The 18135-nt window shown below is 32.1% G+C and overlaps 1 protein-coding gene and 1 non-coding gene across 5 annotated transcripts in view; both read left to right on the forward strand.

Annotated features, from left to right (window-relative positions):
- Positions 1-18135, forward strand: part of MIPOL1 (mirror-image polydactyly 1) — a 318781-nt gene that overhangs the window by 60613 nt on the left and 240033 nt on the right. For 3 of the 4 annotated variants that reach the window (XM_032344073.1, XM_032344071.1, XM_032344072.1), the window contains exons 2-3: positions 5422-5560; positions 6144-6222. The exons of the other annotated variant lie outside the window; for it this stretch is intronic. In XM_032344073.1, the coding sequence (XP_032199964.1) occupies positions 6204-6222 (19 nt within the window). In that variant the 5' untranslated portion in view covers positions 5422-5560; positions 6144-6203. The remainder of the gene's footprint in view (positions 1-5421; positions 5561-6143; positions 6223-18135) is intronic. 4 annotated transcript variants of the gene reach the window in all.
- On the forward strand, positions 13669-13821 carry LOC116592190. Its single transcript, XR_004286363.1, has one exon. It is a non-coding gene; the product is annotated as a small nucleolar RNA SNORA62/SNORA6 family (small nucleolar RNA).

Genomic DNA, 18135 nt, shown 5'->3' on the forward strand with positions numbered 1-18135 from the left:
TTAAACCAAATAGTTATTTCTTCTTAATTTGATGTCCTTCTGCGATCTTCAATGATGAGGAGTAATTGTAATTTCTTGATTACTAAAGTATTTAACATGGGGGAACTATGTGAAACAAACATATAATATTCATAATATAGAAAAAGTTGTTTTTATTATAAACTTTTAAACTTTAAAATCCTGAACACTGGGGACGCCTGGGTGGCTCAGTTGGTTAAGCAGCTGCCTTCAGCTCAGGTCATGATCCCGGCGTCCTGGGATCGAGTCCCACATTGGGCTCCTTGCTTGGCAGGGAGCCTGCTTCTCTCTCTGCCTCTGCCTGCCATTCTGTCTGCCTGTGCTCGCTTGCTCTCTCTCTCTCTCTCTGACAAATAAATAAATAAAATATTTAAAAAAAAAAAATCCTGAACACTGTTTGCCTAACTCTTAGAAACTCATTTATTTTAAACTTTTCAAAAAAATTCCTATATTAAATTTTAACTTTTCACTTAAACCAAGTAAGCAACCATAATAAAGTATAATTATAAAAGATTAATTAGCCAATAATAATTTTTTCAAAGTTTCAAGGGAGTCATAAGGATTATGTCCTTTATTCATTTGAGATCTCTCAGGAGTAATAGGTACAAATAGTTTCAAAGTTTCTTGTTTAATTCAAAGGTTATTAATAAATATTTACTAAGTTAAAAATAATACATGTGCATATTAAAAACATCAAATTATACAGATAGATATTAAATGAAATAAAATACTTCCTTCTCTCATTCCTCAGTCCCCCCACCTCAACTCTTAGGTCCTTTTTTTAGAGTAACCACTGGTAATAACTTCCTATGTGTTTGCTACGCCCATTCAAGCATGTATGCATATGTAAGTATAATTTTACAATTCTCTCTATTTCACTGTATTTATGTTTATGCCTGCATTATTTTGGCTAAAGACATATTCTGGGTAGCAAAGTTATTTGTCCTACTCATCATTTTATAGCTATCTCCTAGAATAATGTCTGACACATAATATATTAGTGCTTAACAAATGCTTGTTGAAAGAATCTTCCACACATAGTACGTGTATGTATTTACATAGTACAGACTTTATAGATTTGTTTTATCATTATACCACATTTTATATTACCAATTTTCTGTTGATGAACATTTATGTTAGGTCTGTTTTCTTCCAGTCAGTGATCCATACATCCATCCATTCATCCATCCGTGCGCCTGCCTGTTCATCAGATATATACTGAGTACTTACTGTATGCCACACACCTTGTAGGGATGCAGATGAAGGAATAATAAATCCTGAGCTCTGCTTGCTTATAACTAACATATGCATAGTTGGTTGAGATATGTCAAAAACAATGAAATAAAACCTAAACAAATTAGTTTCATGAAGGCAGTGGCATTGGTAATATGATGAGAGAGAAGTTTCTACTTTAGGTAGGATGGCCAGGCAAATGAAATAAACAAAGACAGGCAGACTAAAATATGAGAAAAAATAGTTCAAAGAGCTAGAGAAGAGAATTCTAGTCAGAGGAACTAGTAAGTGTAAAAGCTCTGAGGTAAGAATAAGCTTGGTAAGTTCAAGAAACAGAAAGAAATCCAGTATGACTAGAGTATATTTTCTCTTACAAATAAATACTGGTTCAGTGAGTGTCTTTGTACATAAAGATATATTGTATATATTTTTCTAAATCCTCTTAGTGGTAAAACTGAGGGATTAAATAGTATATATGCATTTTACATTTTGATAACTGTGGGGTGGGACCTCTCTTCTCTCTTATCCTTTCTCCCTAAACCTTTTCTTACTCTCCCTGGCACTGAAGAGCTTGGGTTGTCTACAGCTTGATAGGGAATGGACTGTGACATGAGGCACAGAGAGTGAAAGGAATTCCTTTTAGAAGAGAATGTGCTGGGAACTGTGAATGTTTGAGAGACTTTTGTCTGATACGATGAAAATCCAGTAGTGGAACATATGCATAAATTGTGTATGTTGAGTTCTGTGATAAAATATTTGGCTCTTAGAAATAACAGGGCTCTCTTTTTGCCTTTTAATGAAATCATTTCAATACATTCAATACAGAAATCATTTCAATACAGAAATTATCTCTACTTTCACAACTAGGAAATAAAAAATTCTGAGTTTTTTCAGTTATTATTGGATACGAGGCAGTATTACAAATGATTTCCTACTTTGACACTATTGGATTCAATTTACAAAAATTTGTGATTAAATTAAAGATGTGTTATGCCATTAACCAAAGTCGGTAAAAAAAATCTTTGCTATAATATGGCTTTTATGGAAGAAGGCAGGAAGAGCTTCTCCTATTTAAAATAAGTTTTTAAAAATCCTGGGTATTGTTACATTGGTGAATCCCATTTTTAAATAAAATACCTCTCTATCAAAAAGGCATTGTTTTAATTTTAAAGGAGAAATGTCAGAATCACATAATTTTGGGGTCAGATTAGAAATTTTAGACTGTCAAAGAACACATTTTTGTTTCATGAGGTGTTTTGCTGTTGAGTAAACAGGGTCAAGTCACATTTGAGATCATAGAGATGTTTAAGTTTTTTCAATCTTTATTTTTTTGATAGGCTGAAGTTAGGAAATTCTGGCAGGTACATCCAGATTACCATGTACCTAGAGAGAGAAGGGGGTATGCAGTTTCCTTAATTATGATTTATTTTTCCTCTTTTCTATGTAATAAGACCATTTCCTTTGAAAGTTAGAAAGAACTTAAAGGAATGAGTTTAGGAATCTGTGATGGAAAAATCTTAACAGATACCAATGCGGTCTGTTCTATTAAAGATTTTTAAAATCTTTTTTTAACCTAAGTAATTTTTCCCAACAAAACTTATAAATGAACTCTAGTTGGAAATCATTTTTATTGTGCTCCTTGAACCTGGTATACATTAGTAATGATAAAGCAGTTAACATATTTTGTATGTGGTATGATAAGTTAATATTTTGATTAAGGAGGCTAATTTATCTGGTGTCTACTGTAAACTCATCCAGCTAGTTTTAACAGAAATATATAATTTTTAATTGAGATAAATTCTTGATACCAAACCTTTAAGGTGAGTGTCAGGAAAGGAATTAGTATTTTATTAGTCTTATCTTTTGTCCTAAAATGAATAGAAATATAAAATATGTTGCATGTTTACAGAAATCTTCTATTCCTTTTACAATATGTAGATATATAAGTTGTAATTGTTTGAATCATTAGAACATCTAATTTTTGCTTGACGATATGCAAATATGCCATTAAATCTGTTTTTTAAGATTTTTCCAGTTTAATGTCTGAATCCAAATTCATAAAGAGTTGGAAAAATGAGATGTCTGAGCTATAGGATTCACAGGGATTTCATATGAAGCCTATTTAATCAGGATAACACTGTTATTAATATTCATAATGTCAGCTGGAACACAAATGACAGACTATGGGGCCTAAAAATTTTACTTGGTGAATTTATTAAAAGTAGCTTAAAAAATTAATGGAATTTAAGTAAAGTTGGTGAATATGAAAATCTTGTGTTAGCAGAAAAAAAATCTCTATTAGAACTTTCTTTAAGACCATTTTGCATTGATGTCTTTTGACAGATTTCATTGGTACTTAAAGAAGAAAGATGCATGAATGGTCATTTAAGAGGATTTAAACACATTGGCACATTAATTTTTACATGAATAATAAGTACTTTCCAAAAGCAATTAACTTACAGTGTACAAGATATGAATTGAAAAATAAGACTGTGACATCAAGGGCAAAGAAAATGTGCTGTACATTTTAAACTTAGTGGCAGGACTTTTTAATATTTTGGTTTATTTTATTTTTATAGTTTAGATAGGATGTGACTTAGAATATGGTTATTTTAACACATTCGAAAACGTATTAGTAGAACAATGATGCTTCCTCCCTCCACAAAAATATTGGTAGTATTAAACATTACCCTCTGCAGGTATTATTTGCATTTCATAGAGAATTAAGCATTTGTTGTGCTATTGGTAATATCCAAGAATATATTCAATTTTATAGACAGTCAAAGCGATGATTCTGATTGGGTTTAGTGATTCAAATACTTATGTGTTAACACCGATTTGTTGATTATAACATAACTTAAATGTATAATAAATAAACTTCTTAGAGTTTAGTGTGAGAAATTTAGCCAAGATCCTTTTGAGTAGTGTACGAATGAATTTGTTCTGAATTTTAGCCTGCAGAAGTAAAAAATTGGGAATGGTGTTAAGTAAAAGTGGAATGCATTTGATTTTGTGTAGCACCTGTTACTCTTTGTTTTCAAATGTGCTTCTAGTGGCATTATACCAGCTCTCTAGTTTTTATTTTATTATTAACTTTCGTTAAAAACAATTAATTTTAGACATTATGTATAATTATGTATAATTATAATCACACAGTATTTTTGTTTTCTATTTTTCAGAGATTATTTTTCATGAAAATTTTAGTACTTATAAAAACCATAGTTATTATCTGCAACAGTCCACTTAAGGTTTACAAATGAGAGAATACAGGCATTCGCCTGGCAGTTCAGACGGATACCAGAAGTTTCACTTGTAGCCTGTCAGTGTTATATATGAGTGATTTTGTTTCATTAGACATAACAGGAATTGCCTAGTATGTTTTAGGACTCATATTCAGAGTTTGATTAGAAAAAGCATTAATAACCAGAAATGATCACAGTATAAACTATATGCTAATTTTTCTGTGTAAGGAGTGAAATCAAATTGATTGATATATTCGTTATTATTATTTCTTCTAGTAGCTTTTTAAAAGGTAGTAGGTTTTGGCAAGTAGTTTTTGTTTTGTTTTTTGGCTCTGAGATATTCACTTACATGTCCAGGAGAGGGCAGCATTTTACTATCTCAGGCTCATAAAAAATTAGCCCTGCTTAGACTGTCAATGTTTCTTGTAATTACTCCCAGTATATTTGTTGCTTGCTTATGAATTAACTTGCATTTATGGAACTAAATCATTTCAATCATTTAATTACACCTGAGGAGCTGAACTATAATTGCTTGCTTCCAACTAGGATCTGATATGGCTTGAGCAGTATTAATTTGGTGTTTACTTTTCTGAGTGCTAAAAGCATTAAAATGATTGTGCAGTGGGATTACATTTTACTAATTGCTGGCATTCATTAGCTGGGTAAATGATGAGGAAGAGTGACTGTATATTGCAGAGGGATAAAATTATGGTTTTAAATAGTATATTACTAAGCACATTAAGGCCTGTAAGACATGTTTTAAAATACTCCAGAGGTTATTAAAGACTGTATTTTCTACATGTCTTGCTATATGAATCTCTTATTAAAAGACTGCAATTATTATTAACCTTTTTGGGCAATATGTAGGGAAATGGCTTCATTGACTGGGACATATTTCTTTGATATTAATAACTTCCTATATTTTCAGCTAATCCAAAAGTAAATGAGGAACTTAGAAAAAGATTGCCAACTCCAGATCAACATATTTAGAGAAAATTGGAAAAGGAGAAGCTTACTACAGCTTTATTTGAGGACTTTTTAAAAGAACGCAGAGTTCTAGCTCTGAGGTAAATCATATTTTATTCTCCTTAAAAAGCATGCCAAGGGAAAAAAAAAAACCCTTGCATACCCTTTGTCATGTTTATTATGAAAACAAATGCAAGACAAATATCAATAATTCCATAAGAATAAGTCATTATGTTTAAAAAAATTCGAATAGTAGTCTTAAATTATTTTTACAAGTATAAAATGTTTCATTTCAAAATATACATTGTAAATTCAAATCAATAAATTTTGGAAATTTTTGGTATGAAGTTTGTGACATTTAGAGTATACATTTTATTTTTCTTAAATTGTTGGAGTTAGAAAAAGCTCAAGTTAGAGAAAATAAATGGTTCTCTAACCAAAGGAGCAAGAATGTCTAGAAGCTTAACCTGAACTGTATTTACCAAAATGTAAGTGTGAAAGAAAGAACCTTTCTCTGAGAAAAAAGATTTAATTTCACCTGTTGAAATATACAGTTAATAGTCCCATTATAAATGTTTTAGAAAACCATTTATCCTGTAAATTCTCTGTTAAACAAAGGCAAGGTTTAGGTGTGTTCTGATATATTGTTTTAAGTTTATTTATCTAGAGTTGGCTTTATTTTAGCTTCAAATCTTGGAGCAAAAACCAGAGACATTGCCAGAGCAAACAAGAACAGAAGTACAAATGGAGGACTGGTCAAAAGGTAAGGACTTTTAAGGTATTAATACCAAACCCCAGGTGTTGTGCGAGTTCAAGGCACTGAATGAAGTGTGTTTGTTCTAACCAATATATTAGATGGAGGCAGACAAGCGTGCAGGCGTGCACACACACATACACACACACACACACACACATACAAAGAAGGAGGCATATACAAAGAGACCCACATACTGTAAAAGAGACACAAAGAAAAACACACAGAGAAAGAGAAATACACAGAGGAAGAGATACTGAGAGAGAAAGAGGGAAACAGACGCAGGGAGAGAGAAAGAAACACACATACACACAAAGTGATGGAGAGAGGAGACTGAGAGAAGGACTGATATAGAGGGCCACCCTCAGAGAAAGAAACACAAACAAAGAGACATAGACACAGGGAGGGAGATACAAAAGTCAAAGAGGGAGGCACAGACACACATGTGGAAGCACAAACACAAGGATACACACACGGAGATGCACAGAGGAAGACAGCAGGGTAAAAGAACACAGTAGAAAGAGAGACATACAGTGAGAGAGACAAGGGAAAACACACATACACACACAGAAAGACAGACACACAGTGAAAGATGAAGATGCACACAGATAGAAAGAGACACATATATGTGGAGAAAGACAGCTGCACTCAGAGAAACAGAGCAAGACACGTTCAGATACAGAGACATGTGGAGATAGGTGTGCACTGAAAAATGCACTCAGAAAGAGACACCCAAAGAGAGATGGACTCAAGGGGCCTGAGGTAGAGCCAACAGAGACATGCAGAGATGTGCAGATGGAGACCGAAAGACCCTCCCAGACAGAGACAGAGAGAGACGGGAAGACAGAATCCCAGACAAGAAGAGAGACAGAAGATGCACAGGCAGAGGGAGAGAACAGCCAGAGATGGAAACACAGTTTAAAAGACACACAGACTGAAAGACGGTCTGAAAAGCAAAGAGAGATGATAGATAGATAGACAGACAGAAGACGGACAGACACACACATAGGTAAGCAGGGCAGGCTGGTAAGGCACAGCTGTCTCCCTAAAGAGCAATATACAGAGAGCCATGAAGAGAGAGGTTTAAAAAATGTTAGTTTTTTTTTTTTAAATGTTATATTTTTTAACTGAGATCTCTTATAGTAAAATATTGCAAATCTGGAATCCCTAGGAAACGAAATCATTCTGAATATAGTGTTGCATGTAGTTGAAGACTTAAAGCTCTGTGTACATTGTTTTTATTTCCTCTTAATTTTCTATTAAAAAATTAGATTATTACTGAAACATTGCATACATGTCTCCCTTTTTTGATTCCCCTCCCCCAACAGGGGTCTTCTTCCACCATATATCAACCACACAGTTACCTTTTTCAGAAGGTTAAAGGCCATTTGGGGGTACTATTCTATTACCATTTTATTATATATGTTAATAGTTACATATTCCTTTGAATTATAGGAAGATGCTCTGCTTTCTGAGTATAATTTTTTCTGATTTCTGCACTTGTTTTTGATTTCCACACTTACAAATTTTTTTTGCAGTTTCTACCTACCATTAACAAGCTTTCTCTAGACTGTTTGTTATGATTTTAGAATCCAGGTAGCTGATTGAATTGTGTACAAAGTAATAACAAGTAATATCTGGGTGAGGTAGTTATAGGTATTTAATTCAAAGTTTATGGTTTTAGAGAATGGGATTTATGACACTTAATTTCCATCTGTTTTCTTTATATTCAAGTTTGTGCTGGTGTGAAGCAGGGAACTAATTTTTGGTAGCTGTTTTTATTCATTTATGCAAATAAACAAGAAACATTCTTCTTTTCAAGGGCTCAAAGCAGTTTTACTCAATTTATGTACAATAATAAGGAAAGAGGAAGTAAATAATGATGCCCCTGTTATTTATGTTCCCTATTCAGAGGTCACATTGCTGTGGAAGTCATGTTGTTCACATTATAGACAAAAGGATCTCTACGGAACGAAAGGAATTATTTTTACTATATCTAAAGCTACAGACTGTGGAGGGAATACTTCTCATAAGTATAGAATAACCAGGAAAGAAGTTAAGGAAGGGAACCACTAAAGCTGTAGGACACCTACAGAAAGGAAGGTTTTAGGGCTAAAGATATAGATTCATAAATAGTTTGCAGAAGACACAGACCACAATAGATGTGACTGAAACATCATTAAGAAAATTTGCATTTTTACAGTTTTTTTTTTAACATCAGAAATAGGAATAAGGCATTCCTTTATATAAAGGCCTATTAATGAAACATTACTGAGGAATAAAATTAAATAGGTAAATGTAATATCTTTTGCATTTTGTGATATAATTGATATATTTAAAATCTAACATGGTCATTGCCTTGACATTAAGATTCACAGGAGTTACAAAGCACAGATTGCTTCAAAGCTGTTTCTTAAACTAGTATTCATAGTCTGCTTGGGTAATTAGTTATTTTATTTAATATTATTTTACTTGTGTTTTTTTTTTTTAAAGAAATGGAGCCAACTAAAAACTTGTATTACACCGATATGTCTTCATGTTACCTTATTCTTTTTATTATAAGGAATGCTACAGTATATCTTCTTTTCCTAGCTCTATTGTAGAAACATTGCTGAAATATTTGACGTGCCAGTTGATGCGGTATATAATGTGAACAGATGAAACCGTTTACTGTTTTTGTCAGTATTGACAGTTTAGAAAATATAAAGCTGTGGTTGGTAGGTAGAATGGGTGAGGGCATCTACAGAACGTGTCCAGGTGGAGGATGTTTGGTGGTGTTGGAAGCAACGCGTGAGTGAATCAGCATGTGTTGCCAAGTGAGCATTGGTAACGTCTTCTGGTTTCTTAAGAAATAAATGATGTCTTGCCCTTTTATGAAAACTTTCTGTTTGTCAGGGTTTTTCTTGTTTCTGCTTTTTCAGGAAGAAAAAAAAAATGGAATGTTAAAATCAAAGGATGTATGTAAAGTTTGATCCCTAGAGTGAGTTGTTATGTGATTCTTTTGATTGGTTGTTGCACCCTTTTAAGCATTTACTTATTTATTTACTTAACTATGTTAGAAAAAAGGCACGAGAGTCAGAAATCTTTGTAACTTTTTGGAATAGTATGATAAATTTCTGGATGTTTCTTATTACATTTTGTTGTTTTTTATTCAATTAGCAGACACATGGTTTAGTTGTTTATTTAGAGTGCACAACAGTCCATGGAAAATAGCTTACATATTTATAAACAAATTTGTCTGCCATAAGCATACGTATCTATAATAATATAGGGAAAAATGACATCTGGACGCCATTTAAATTTAGAATATGGTGAAACTTATTTAAATTTAAAACCTTTAGGGGTCAGTGTTCCCTAAGAAAGGTTAAAAAAGGTTACTGTGCCTACCCAAATTAAATATTAAGTCTACTGTATTTTAAATATTTCTTACCAAATGAAGGCAAGAAATGGTAAGAATCATATAGCTTGAAGAAGCTTCAGACAAAAACCTTTGAATTTTACAGGTTTCTTCAATATGATTTTTAGGTTTACTATTTTAGGTAATTGTATTTAATATGTAGTTTATGCATAGTTATTTTTACTTATATGTATTATCTCAATTTAGATATGAATCATGTGTTTTTAAACTATTTTCTTTTAAGCTTACAAAGCCAACATGATTCTAAATTGTTGTGGAAACTTTGTCATTTGAAACTTGAGATAAAAAGCCACTGCTAGAAGTGCTTCGAGTCCTTTCATATTGTAGTTTACTGGAGGCCAGCAAATTTTTAAAAATCTTAACTTACTGAATTTAAGTAAAAAGCAACTGTCCTCTTTACTTTAGAATTAGGCTAACAATTATCTTTTATATCCATGATTCTGATGGTTTCTCTACAAAGCAAAATAAACAAGTAAAACCCAGCAAAAGGTAACTTGTCAGTGATTTGTTAGTTTCTTATTGAGTCACAATACTGTTTATTTTTGCTTGGCACTTGGAACCTGTGTGTCACCATCAGCCTCTTTTATTATTGGTTCATCTTTCTTTCTGTCTTTTCACAAAGTACGTATTCTTTTTACCTTTTGTCCATCTGTTGTTCTGTAATTGAATTATACTAAAACTATTGCGTGATTTGTAAGTATTTTATAAAGGGAGACATCTTTAGAAATACTATAGAAGAACATCTAGCATGATTTTAAATGTCTGATCATTTGACTTAAATATGAGTATAGAATCTCACATCATTTTCATAAACTTTCTTTTTAAAGCAGAGAAGAAGAAAATGGTGAGTTGCATAGAATGGCCATCCATTTCTACCAGCAAAGTAGCTGGTAGGAAAAAAAAAATGAGATTCCTAGGCAATATGATTAGACACTATTTGAAACTCAGAGTTTTAAAATCTAGATAATCATTCCTTGTTAAATTACAGAACTTGAATTATATTTAATAATTGGCTTTCTATTAAGTAATGACATATTTTCCTTAAAAAGTATTACATGTTTTTGTTTGTTTCATAGCAGAAGGTAAATGTTATGGAGAACCAGTGTGTTTAATAATTTCAATAAAATGTTAAAGTAGAAGGAACACAAATTTTGGAGCTAGACAGAGCTGGGTTTCAGGTTTTTGATCTTCTACTTGCTACCTCCTGGACTTGAGCAAAAATTTCATAATTTTAAGCCTGAGTTTTCCTGTGTATGGAATAGGGAGATGATTTCTTTAGGACTATTTGGGAGATTAGGGATTATGTATGTAAAAGCGCTACTACAACACCTGAAAAAGATGAATTTATCTAATCCGTATTTCATGTACCAGAATGATTATTTTCACCAGTGTGATGGTGATGGTTTTTTACAGATGCTTAAAAAAAAAAAAAAAGATTGATAGCATACTTAACAGGACCTAAATAAATGGTGGTAATTGTTTTCATTGTTATTCTACCCAGCTGTCAAAGGCAGGTCTATTAAAAAATTTCACAACTATTAAGAAACAGAAACAATGGTATTTGAAATAGTTATTATTAGTTTTATAAAAATATTCTTTTCAAATATCATGTCCACAATACCACTAGAAACTTGATTTTTCAAAGTAGCATAGCTTATATTGGTATGTTTATGTTTGTTAGAATAGAATATAAAATCAATAATCTTCATTTAGGGTTGAGTCTAATTTTATCTCTATTGAAATCCGAATTGCAATAAAAATCTTCAGACTAGTGGCACCACACAACGTACCTTCTGTTTCCTTTTGGCAAGTGTGAATTTAAGAATGCATTTTTTATTTTCCGTATGCTGTAGAAGAGTTAAAAAAGAACATGTTCTTGGTCTGATTAAATTTATTACTTAACTCTGTAGGACCTAAGGTAGTAGAGTGTGGTAGCTTCTCACACATGACCATCTAGAATATTTTCAAAGAGTGGTTTTAGGACAATTGACAGCTGGTCAACAAGGACTGATTCATTTACAGAGGAAATGCTAAGGCTACTCTTAAAAGAATGATTGAGGCTCTACTCTTCCATAAAACAATTTTTTTTCTCTTATTTTAAATAACTTTATTTAAATAAATGCGATTCTTTGTGTCTTTATTTTTAAGTTTGATATGAATGATTCCATTAACTAGTATTGGCCTCCGTTGAAAAACGGAATAAAAAAAAACGTTTACAAGAGCAACTTAAGTTTTCTAACTGGTTATAAGGTTACGTATGGTATTTTGAGAATCACTGTTTATGATATGAATTATTCACATTTGTGAATTTATGCCTTAAGTTGTATTTTTTTCCTTTATTTTTTTGCAGTTTTTAAATAGACTTTATTTTGTAGAGGAGTTTTAGGTTCGCAACAAAATTGAGAAGAAAATGCAGAGTTCCCTCTATACCCCCTACTCCTTATCCCTCTATCCCCCAACACACACACACACACACATACACAGACGACCTTTCCCACCATCAACATCCCCACTGCAGTGGAACATTTGCTACAATTGAACCTACCTATAAATTCTGAATAAGGGAAAAAGTTTGCGGGATGGTGGAAGTCTCATCTTTTGTTTTGTTTTGTTTTGTTTTGTTTTTATTCAAGTGTTTTAAATCAGTTCAGGCAATACTCTTCATGTGGAATTCTCATTACACCTTTGGTCCTTCATTTTTAAAAATGGTAATTATTAAGATTAAGCACAACAAGTGGTAAATTTCTTTTTTTTAATAAGTTTCATTCTCCCCCATTATTTCTGTACTATTGGTATGATCCTCTCTTTGTACGACTTGTAACTATTTCTTTGATTTAAGGAAATCCAATTCTACTTTTATGTGTAAGTACTATCAGATTTATTTGTGGCCATGAAAATATGAATTTTTTTTGAAATAGAAAAAATTACCTGAATTTTTCAAAAGTTTTTTGCTTTGTTTTGAATTCTCCATCCTTAAGATTCTGAGGTCTTTGATAAAAATCCTCATTGATTTCTGGTTACGGCCCTTTCATGCTAAAGGACTTTTTGGAATACACAGTTACAACACGTATCTTAATACAATGTTACTGAATCTTTAATTTTTTTTTTTAGAAATTAAGATTTTAGCTTATCGTATTTAAGATAACCATTGTGGTCTTCCTAGTGGCTGTATTTTTCACCTTTAGTGTGATCATTATAAAGTCCTGGGTGTATATTGGCATTTTGTTGATTTTGGAGATCTGAATCAATACACATTGGTGTATAGACTGAAATTATAGCCATTTACACAGTGGGTCCAGGTTGACTGGCTATTTATAGAGTAGCACTGATGTGACTACATTTACTCACTAGTTTTGGTTATCAATAAATCTGGTAATTGAATAAAAAATTGGGGGGGTCACTAAATACTCCAACTGTGTGTGTGTGTGTAATTCAGAACAACCTACCATATGGGACATTATTATCTTTTGGGGAGTAGCTTCAGATGCAGGTTTTCTTTGCGTTTTTGCCTTTTGTGTTTTTTGTTTTTTCTCAGGGAATATGAAAAGCAAACAACAAATCAGGCCACAAAATTTTGAAATTTCATAGTCTAAATGACTAATTAAAAATATTCTAATTTGTAGCTTTGGGGTAAATTCAATAATTCTTTGCCAAAGAGTAAAACTGTGCTAATAAGATGTAAATTAAAAGTAATTATTTTTAAAAAATCCTGTTTGACTTTCATTTTTCATTTTTGAGAGTCTAGTCTTCACATATGGAAACTTTCTGGTACTTTACAATCAGGATGCTGCTAATGGGTGAAAAATTCAAAGTGATCATTTCATATTGAATTATATATTATTATATAATTATACTTGTTAAATAGATACAGAGTATATTAGTTTTTGCTAATTAAGCATTTTTTAAATTAAAATTAAATTCTCTTTTTTAATGTCGTTTCACTGGCTGTACCTAGGATAATTTGACATATGCCAAAACACAGTAATGTTTATGGATTTTGAGCAATTTTAGCATAGAAATATAATAAAAATTGAGCACATGCACATTATTAGAGCTTAGAGTTGAGGCCTCTGGTTGGCCGATGAACTGGGAAGTGTAGGTAGTGTGCTACGTACAGTCCCGTCTTTCGCTAATTCCACAAGGGTCTCTGGCCTAATGAGTAGAGTTTGATAGTAATTCTTGCTACAAGTATTAAACATAAATAAATAAATAAATAAATAAATAAATAAATAAAAATTAAGCAAGATACACCTGATTTCTTTCTTTAATATCTTTTTTATTTCTCCCCCCATTCAAAATTTTCAGATTAATATTGATCAGATTAGGATAGATAGGTTTTATTAAGCATTAGTTTTCTTGAACCAACAATATGTATTAGGGGAAATATGGTAAGAAAGATAGAACAAACACATAATCTTTAAGGATTCAGGCTTGTGTATAAGCATTTGGAATATGGAGTATAGAGTGTTCTGGATTCTTTCCACAGATTAATGAATTTATGGAAAGAATTCCTATTTTAAGTAGATTAGATATTTTTGAATTTTTGCTTAAAAATCAAATGTTGCAAATTTGGAGTCACTGAAGCCTTTTACACAATCGTTTTTAAGTGTGTAAAGTTAAGTAATGATTTCGTTTTAGCAAATCTGTTTCCTTTTAGAACTCTTCAGTGTCCATATATTGTAGTCAACCAGTATAGAGTATAGACCAGGACAGGCTGCATTAGTCCAGGTAAGAAGACCAAAGATAAAACAAAAATTTTCATTAAAACGCCAATACTTGATCTCCTGAGAATGCAATAGAGACTTCCTCTGCATTTTTAATAGGCTATTTGCTCTCTAAGATGTTCTGTATTGGTCTTTTATTAGGTTGTTTTGTTTTGTTTTGTTTTTTTGAAGTCTCTTCTTCCTTAAGTCATTTGAAATGAAAATATAATTTTTTTTTTACTTTTCTCGAGCTTTTTTTTTTTTGCTTAGATATTTAGTGCCTTTTTTTTTTTTTTCTTTTTAAAGTTACGAATGTTAACTCTGGTATGGGGCTGATGACACTATAGTATAACTGACTAACAGGGCACTACTACAGTAGTCATGGTTGACTGATGAAATGGGAGTCCCCTACCTTTTCCTTTCGTGCTTTGGGTTTTGTTTTGTTTTGTTTTTTTCCTGGAGAAACAAATGGTAAATTTGAATAAAACACACATCATTTGCATAGAAAGTTATGTAATGATGCCATATAGAGTATAATGATTTCCTAAAACCTTGTATTTAAAGTAACCTGAATTACAATGAGAGATAAACAGAATATTTACCCATCCCTTATGAGCTGCTGCTGATATGTAAATTTATTCTTCTACTTTGCACAAATATACTTTTGAGCTACTGCTTAAACACTTTGAGGTCCTTAGTCAAACAGTTTTAATGATGCCTCCAATATTATGAAAGTGTGACATTTGATGAATGTCTCATATAGTTTTGATATCTGGGCACATGTCAACAAAAAAAATTGAACATTGGTTTGTCATGCAACACCTAGATAATTTATAATTTTACTGTTTATATCCATCTTGACATTTTTTATCTGCCAAAGGCAGGTTTCATTTGGAATCTTAATCTGAGATTTATTTGGTGGATCTGGAAATCATAGCTAGGGTTCCCACAGGAAATGGTCCATCTACCAACAGATTAAATGGCAGTCCTGCAGTTGTTAGGGGAGCTCTGCATTTAACACACACGCATACTCATTCAGTCAGCACTGTGGAGAAAAATTAAAGTAGTAACCCAGGTTTAGGAACAATGTAGCTAAAAAGTCCCATATTTGCTGAATGACAAAGGGTTATATAGCAGCATTTCATTTTATTATTCGTGCTTGAATTTCTTGTTTGCTCTGTTGAGTCTGCTGACGAATACTAATAAATGCCTGCAACAATCCAGACGAGAGATGCCTGGCAACAAAGCTATGCGGTGGACCTCCCTGATCTTCTCCAGTTCACAACCTGACCTTTTGAAAAATTGGCTGGGCTAAGCTGCAGAATTTGGGTGTAATGGTTATTGTTAACTCCAGCTTTAGGATTTATTAATTTGTGTGATCAAGACTTACCTATACTTCAAAGTTTCAAAAGACCAAACACAATCATCCATCCATTAGAACTAACATTGTGTTTCAGTGATTTCCACTTAGTGTCTGACGGGTGATTCTTCTGTTTTGTTTTTCAAGTCTAAAAATGCTCTTAAATAAAATGAAAAGCACAAGTGAAGAAAATCTGTTTTGGTTATTGGAAAAGTTAGCATCCGTAAGTGTTTTATGAAATTGTTGAATTCATGGACAGTAGGTATGTGTTCATACTTAACAAACAAAAACTAGGTAATTATGAAACCTATTTTACTTGCAGTTGTGGAAATTTAAGACTTTACCTAGTTTGTTCATATTTTTTATTGCTTTATATAAATTATTCTTATAACACAAATTTAGAAAGACCGAAAGGGTTAGAAATGTATAGTAGGTAGCAAAATAATTCATATCATTGAGGCAAAAAAGGGATAAATACCACTTGTGTTAATTAATAAAATTTTAGGACAGTTTTCACAATTATTTCAACCTAGATAGTATTTGCAGTGGTTTCAATAAGATGGTACAAGTTTACAGAGCTTTAATTTATGTGATATGTTCATAAGTTAATTAGGTAGCCTAAGCTTTAGGAGATTACACTATTATACTGTGTTCATGGTTTTCACACAGTGAAGGATGTTAAAATTTAGAATCTGAAACATTGTAATAGAATTTAGTTCTTACACAGAAATCTGATCTCTTCTCCAATAGAATGAATTTTGATGTGCTTTTGACTATTTGGACTTGATAAAGCAAACACTTTTTAAAATTTGGTATAGTATCACCACTTAAAATAGCCTTTTCATAATAAAACAAATAACAAAATTCCAGTAAAATAATTTTCAGGCTCTAGCCAGTGGATAATTTGAAATAAATCATCAGTTGTCTTAATCAAAGATTAAATAACCTCAACCTCACCAATTCTTTTTGATATTTATTCTACATATGTAACCACATATAGGAATATAAAAGATGTAGCTCATTTTGAATGTTGAACCTTCATGTGCAAATGAATAAATTATGTGATATTGGCAGGTGTCATGATTTTCCGACTTTATAAACCTTTGTAAACTCTTACTTCAAAATCCGATAGCTATATGCTGCCTCTGCCCCTGATATGTTTTTGACTTCTCATTATATATATTACACCCTTAATAGAACTACATAAGACTTTGTATCTGTGCTTTCCAACATGGTAGCCACTGGCTGTGTGTGGCTATGAGCACTTGAAATGTGGGCAGTGTTTATGTAGACCAATGAAAAATGAAAGTTATACTTCCTTTTACTTCATATTGCTGCTCAAGCCAAATTATATTAAAACCTGAGAGAGTATACAGTTTGACAGATTTGCATTTTTTTAAGCCAGAGAGATCCAGAAGTTATCTAATTTCTTGTGACTCCCAAGTTAGAATTTCTGAAGGATAACTGCCTGTGCACTACTAGCTATAGTCCTGATTATATCTAATATTGTGCCAATATAGTGAATGCTTAAGTTGTGTTGCAGAAACAGGCTATTTAAATTTCTCATTTTTTTAAAATGTATGTTTAACCCACTATTTTTTTTAAGGATTTTATTCATTTATTTGACAGACAAAGATCACAAGTAGGCAGAGAAGCAGGCAGAGAGAGAGGAGGAAGCAGGCTCCCTGCTGAGCAGAGAGTCTGATGCGGGGCTCGATCCCAGAACCCTGAGACCATGACCTGAGCTGAAGGCAGGGGCTTTAACCCACTGAGCCATCCAGGCACCCAAAATTTCTTATTTTCTTGCTATGGGATTGAATCTACAGAAATATACTGTTGAATTTTCTTTCTGTACAATGAGTTTTCTTTCAGGATCTTTTCCTAGTGTCAGGATTTCTAAATTTCACAGTCCTATTACTCCTGTAACTTACTAGTTTTATAATCTGATATGTGCTTTGTTAAATCAGTAGGTGTTAACTATAAGTTTTAACCTCATTAAATATTTTCTCATTATATTGTATATTTCTCATACAATGAGCTAGCATTATATTTATTTTTATATCCATGTCTTTGGATATTTTAATAAGAAATTTTAAATTATATTTTATTTATTCTTTTTGTATTTTAATTTAAAAATCTTTTGCTTAAAAAAAAAAAAAAGACTTTTGCTTTTAGCCAAGCAGAATTTTGCAGATAATAATAGCTAACATTTATTGAGTGTGTACTCTGTGCTGACACTTTTCCAAGAGATTATATAATTTAAATAATTTAATCCTTATAACAACCTTTTGAGATAGGTGCTGTTATTATATACTTTTATTGGTAGGGAAGTAATTTGCTAAAGGTCATACAGCCATGTGGTGGAGCCAGAATTTAAACCCTGCCGTTTGTCTTTAGCTCATGCACTGTGGTTTTGCTTGGAAGATCTAAATACACCAGTG

Source organism: Mustela erminea, chromosome 5 (assembly GCF_009829155.1).
Source record: "Mustela erminea isolate mMusErm1 chromosome 5, mMusErm1.Pri, whole genome shotgun sequence".
NCBI classification, from domain to species: Eukaryota; Metazoa; Chordata; class Mammalia; order Carnivora; family Mustelidae; genus Mustela; species Mustela erminea.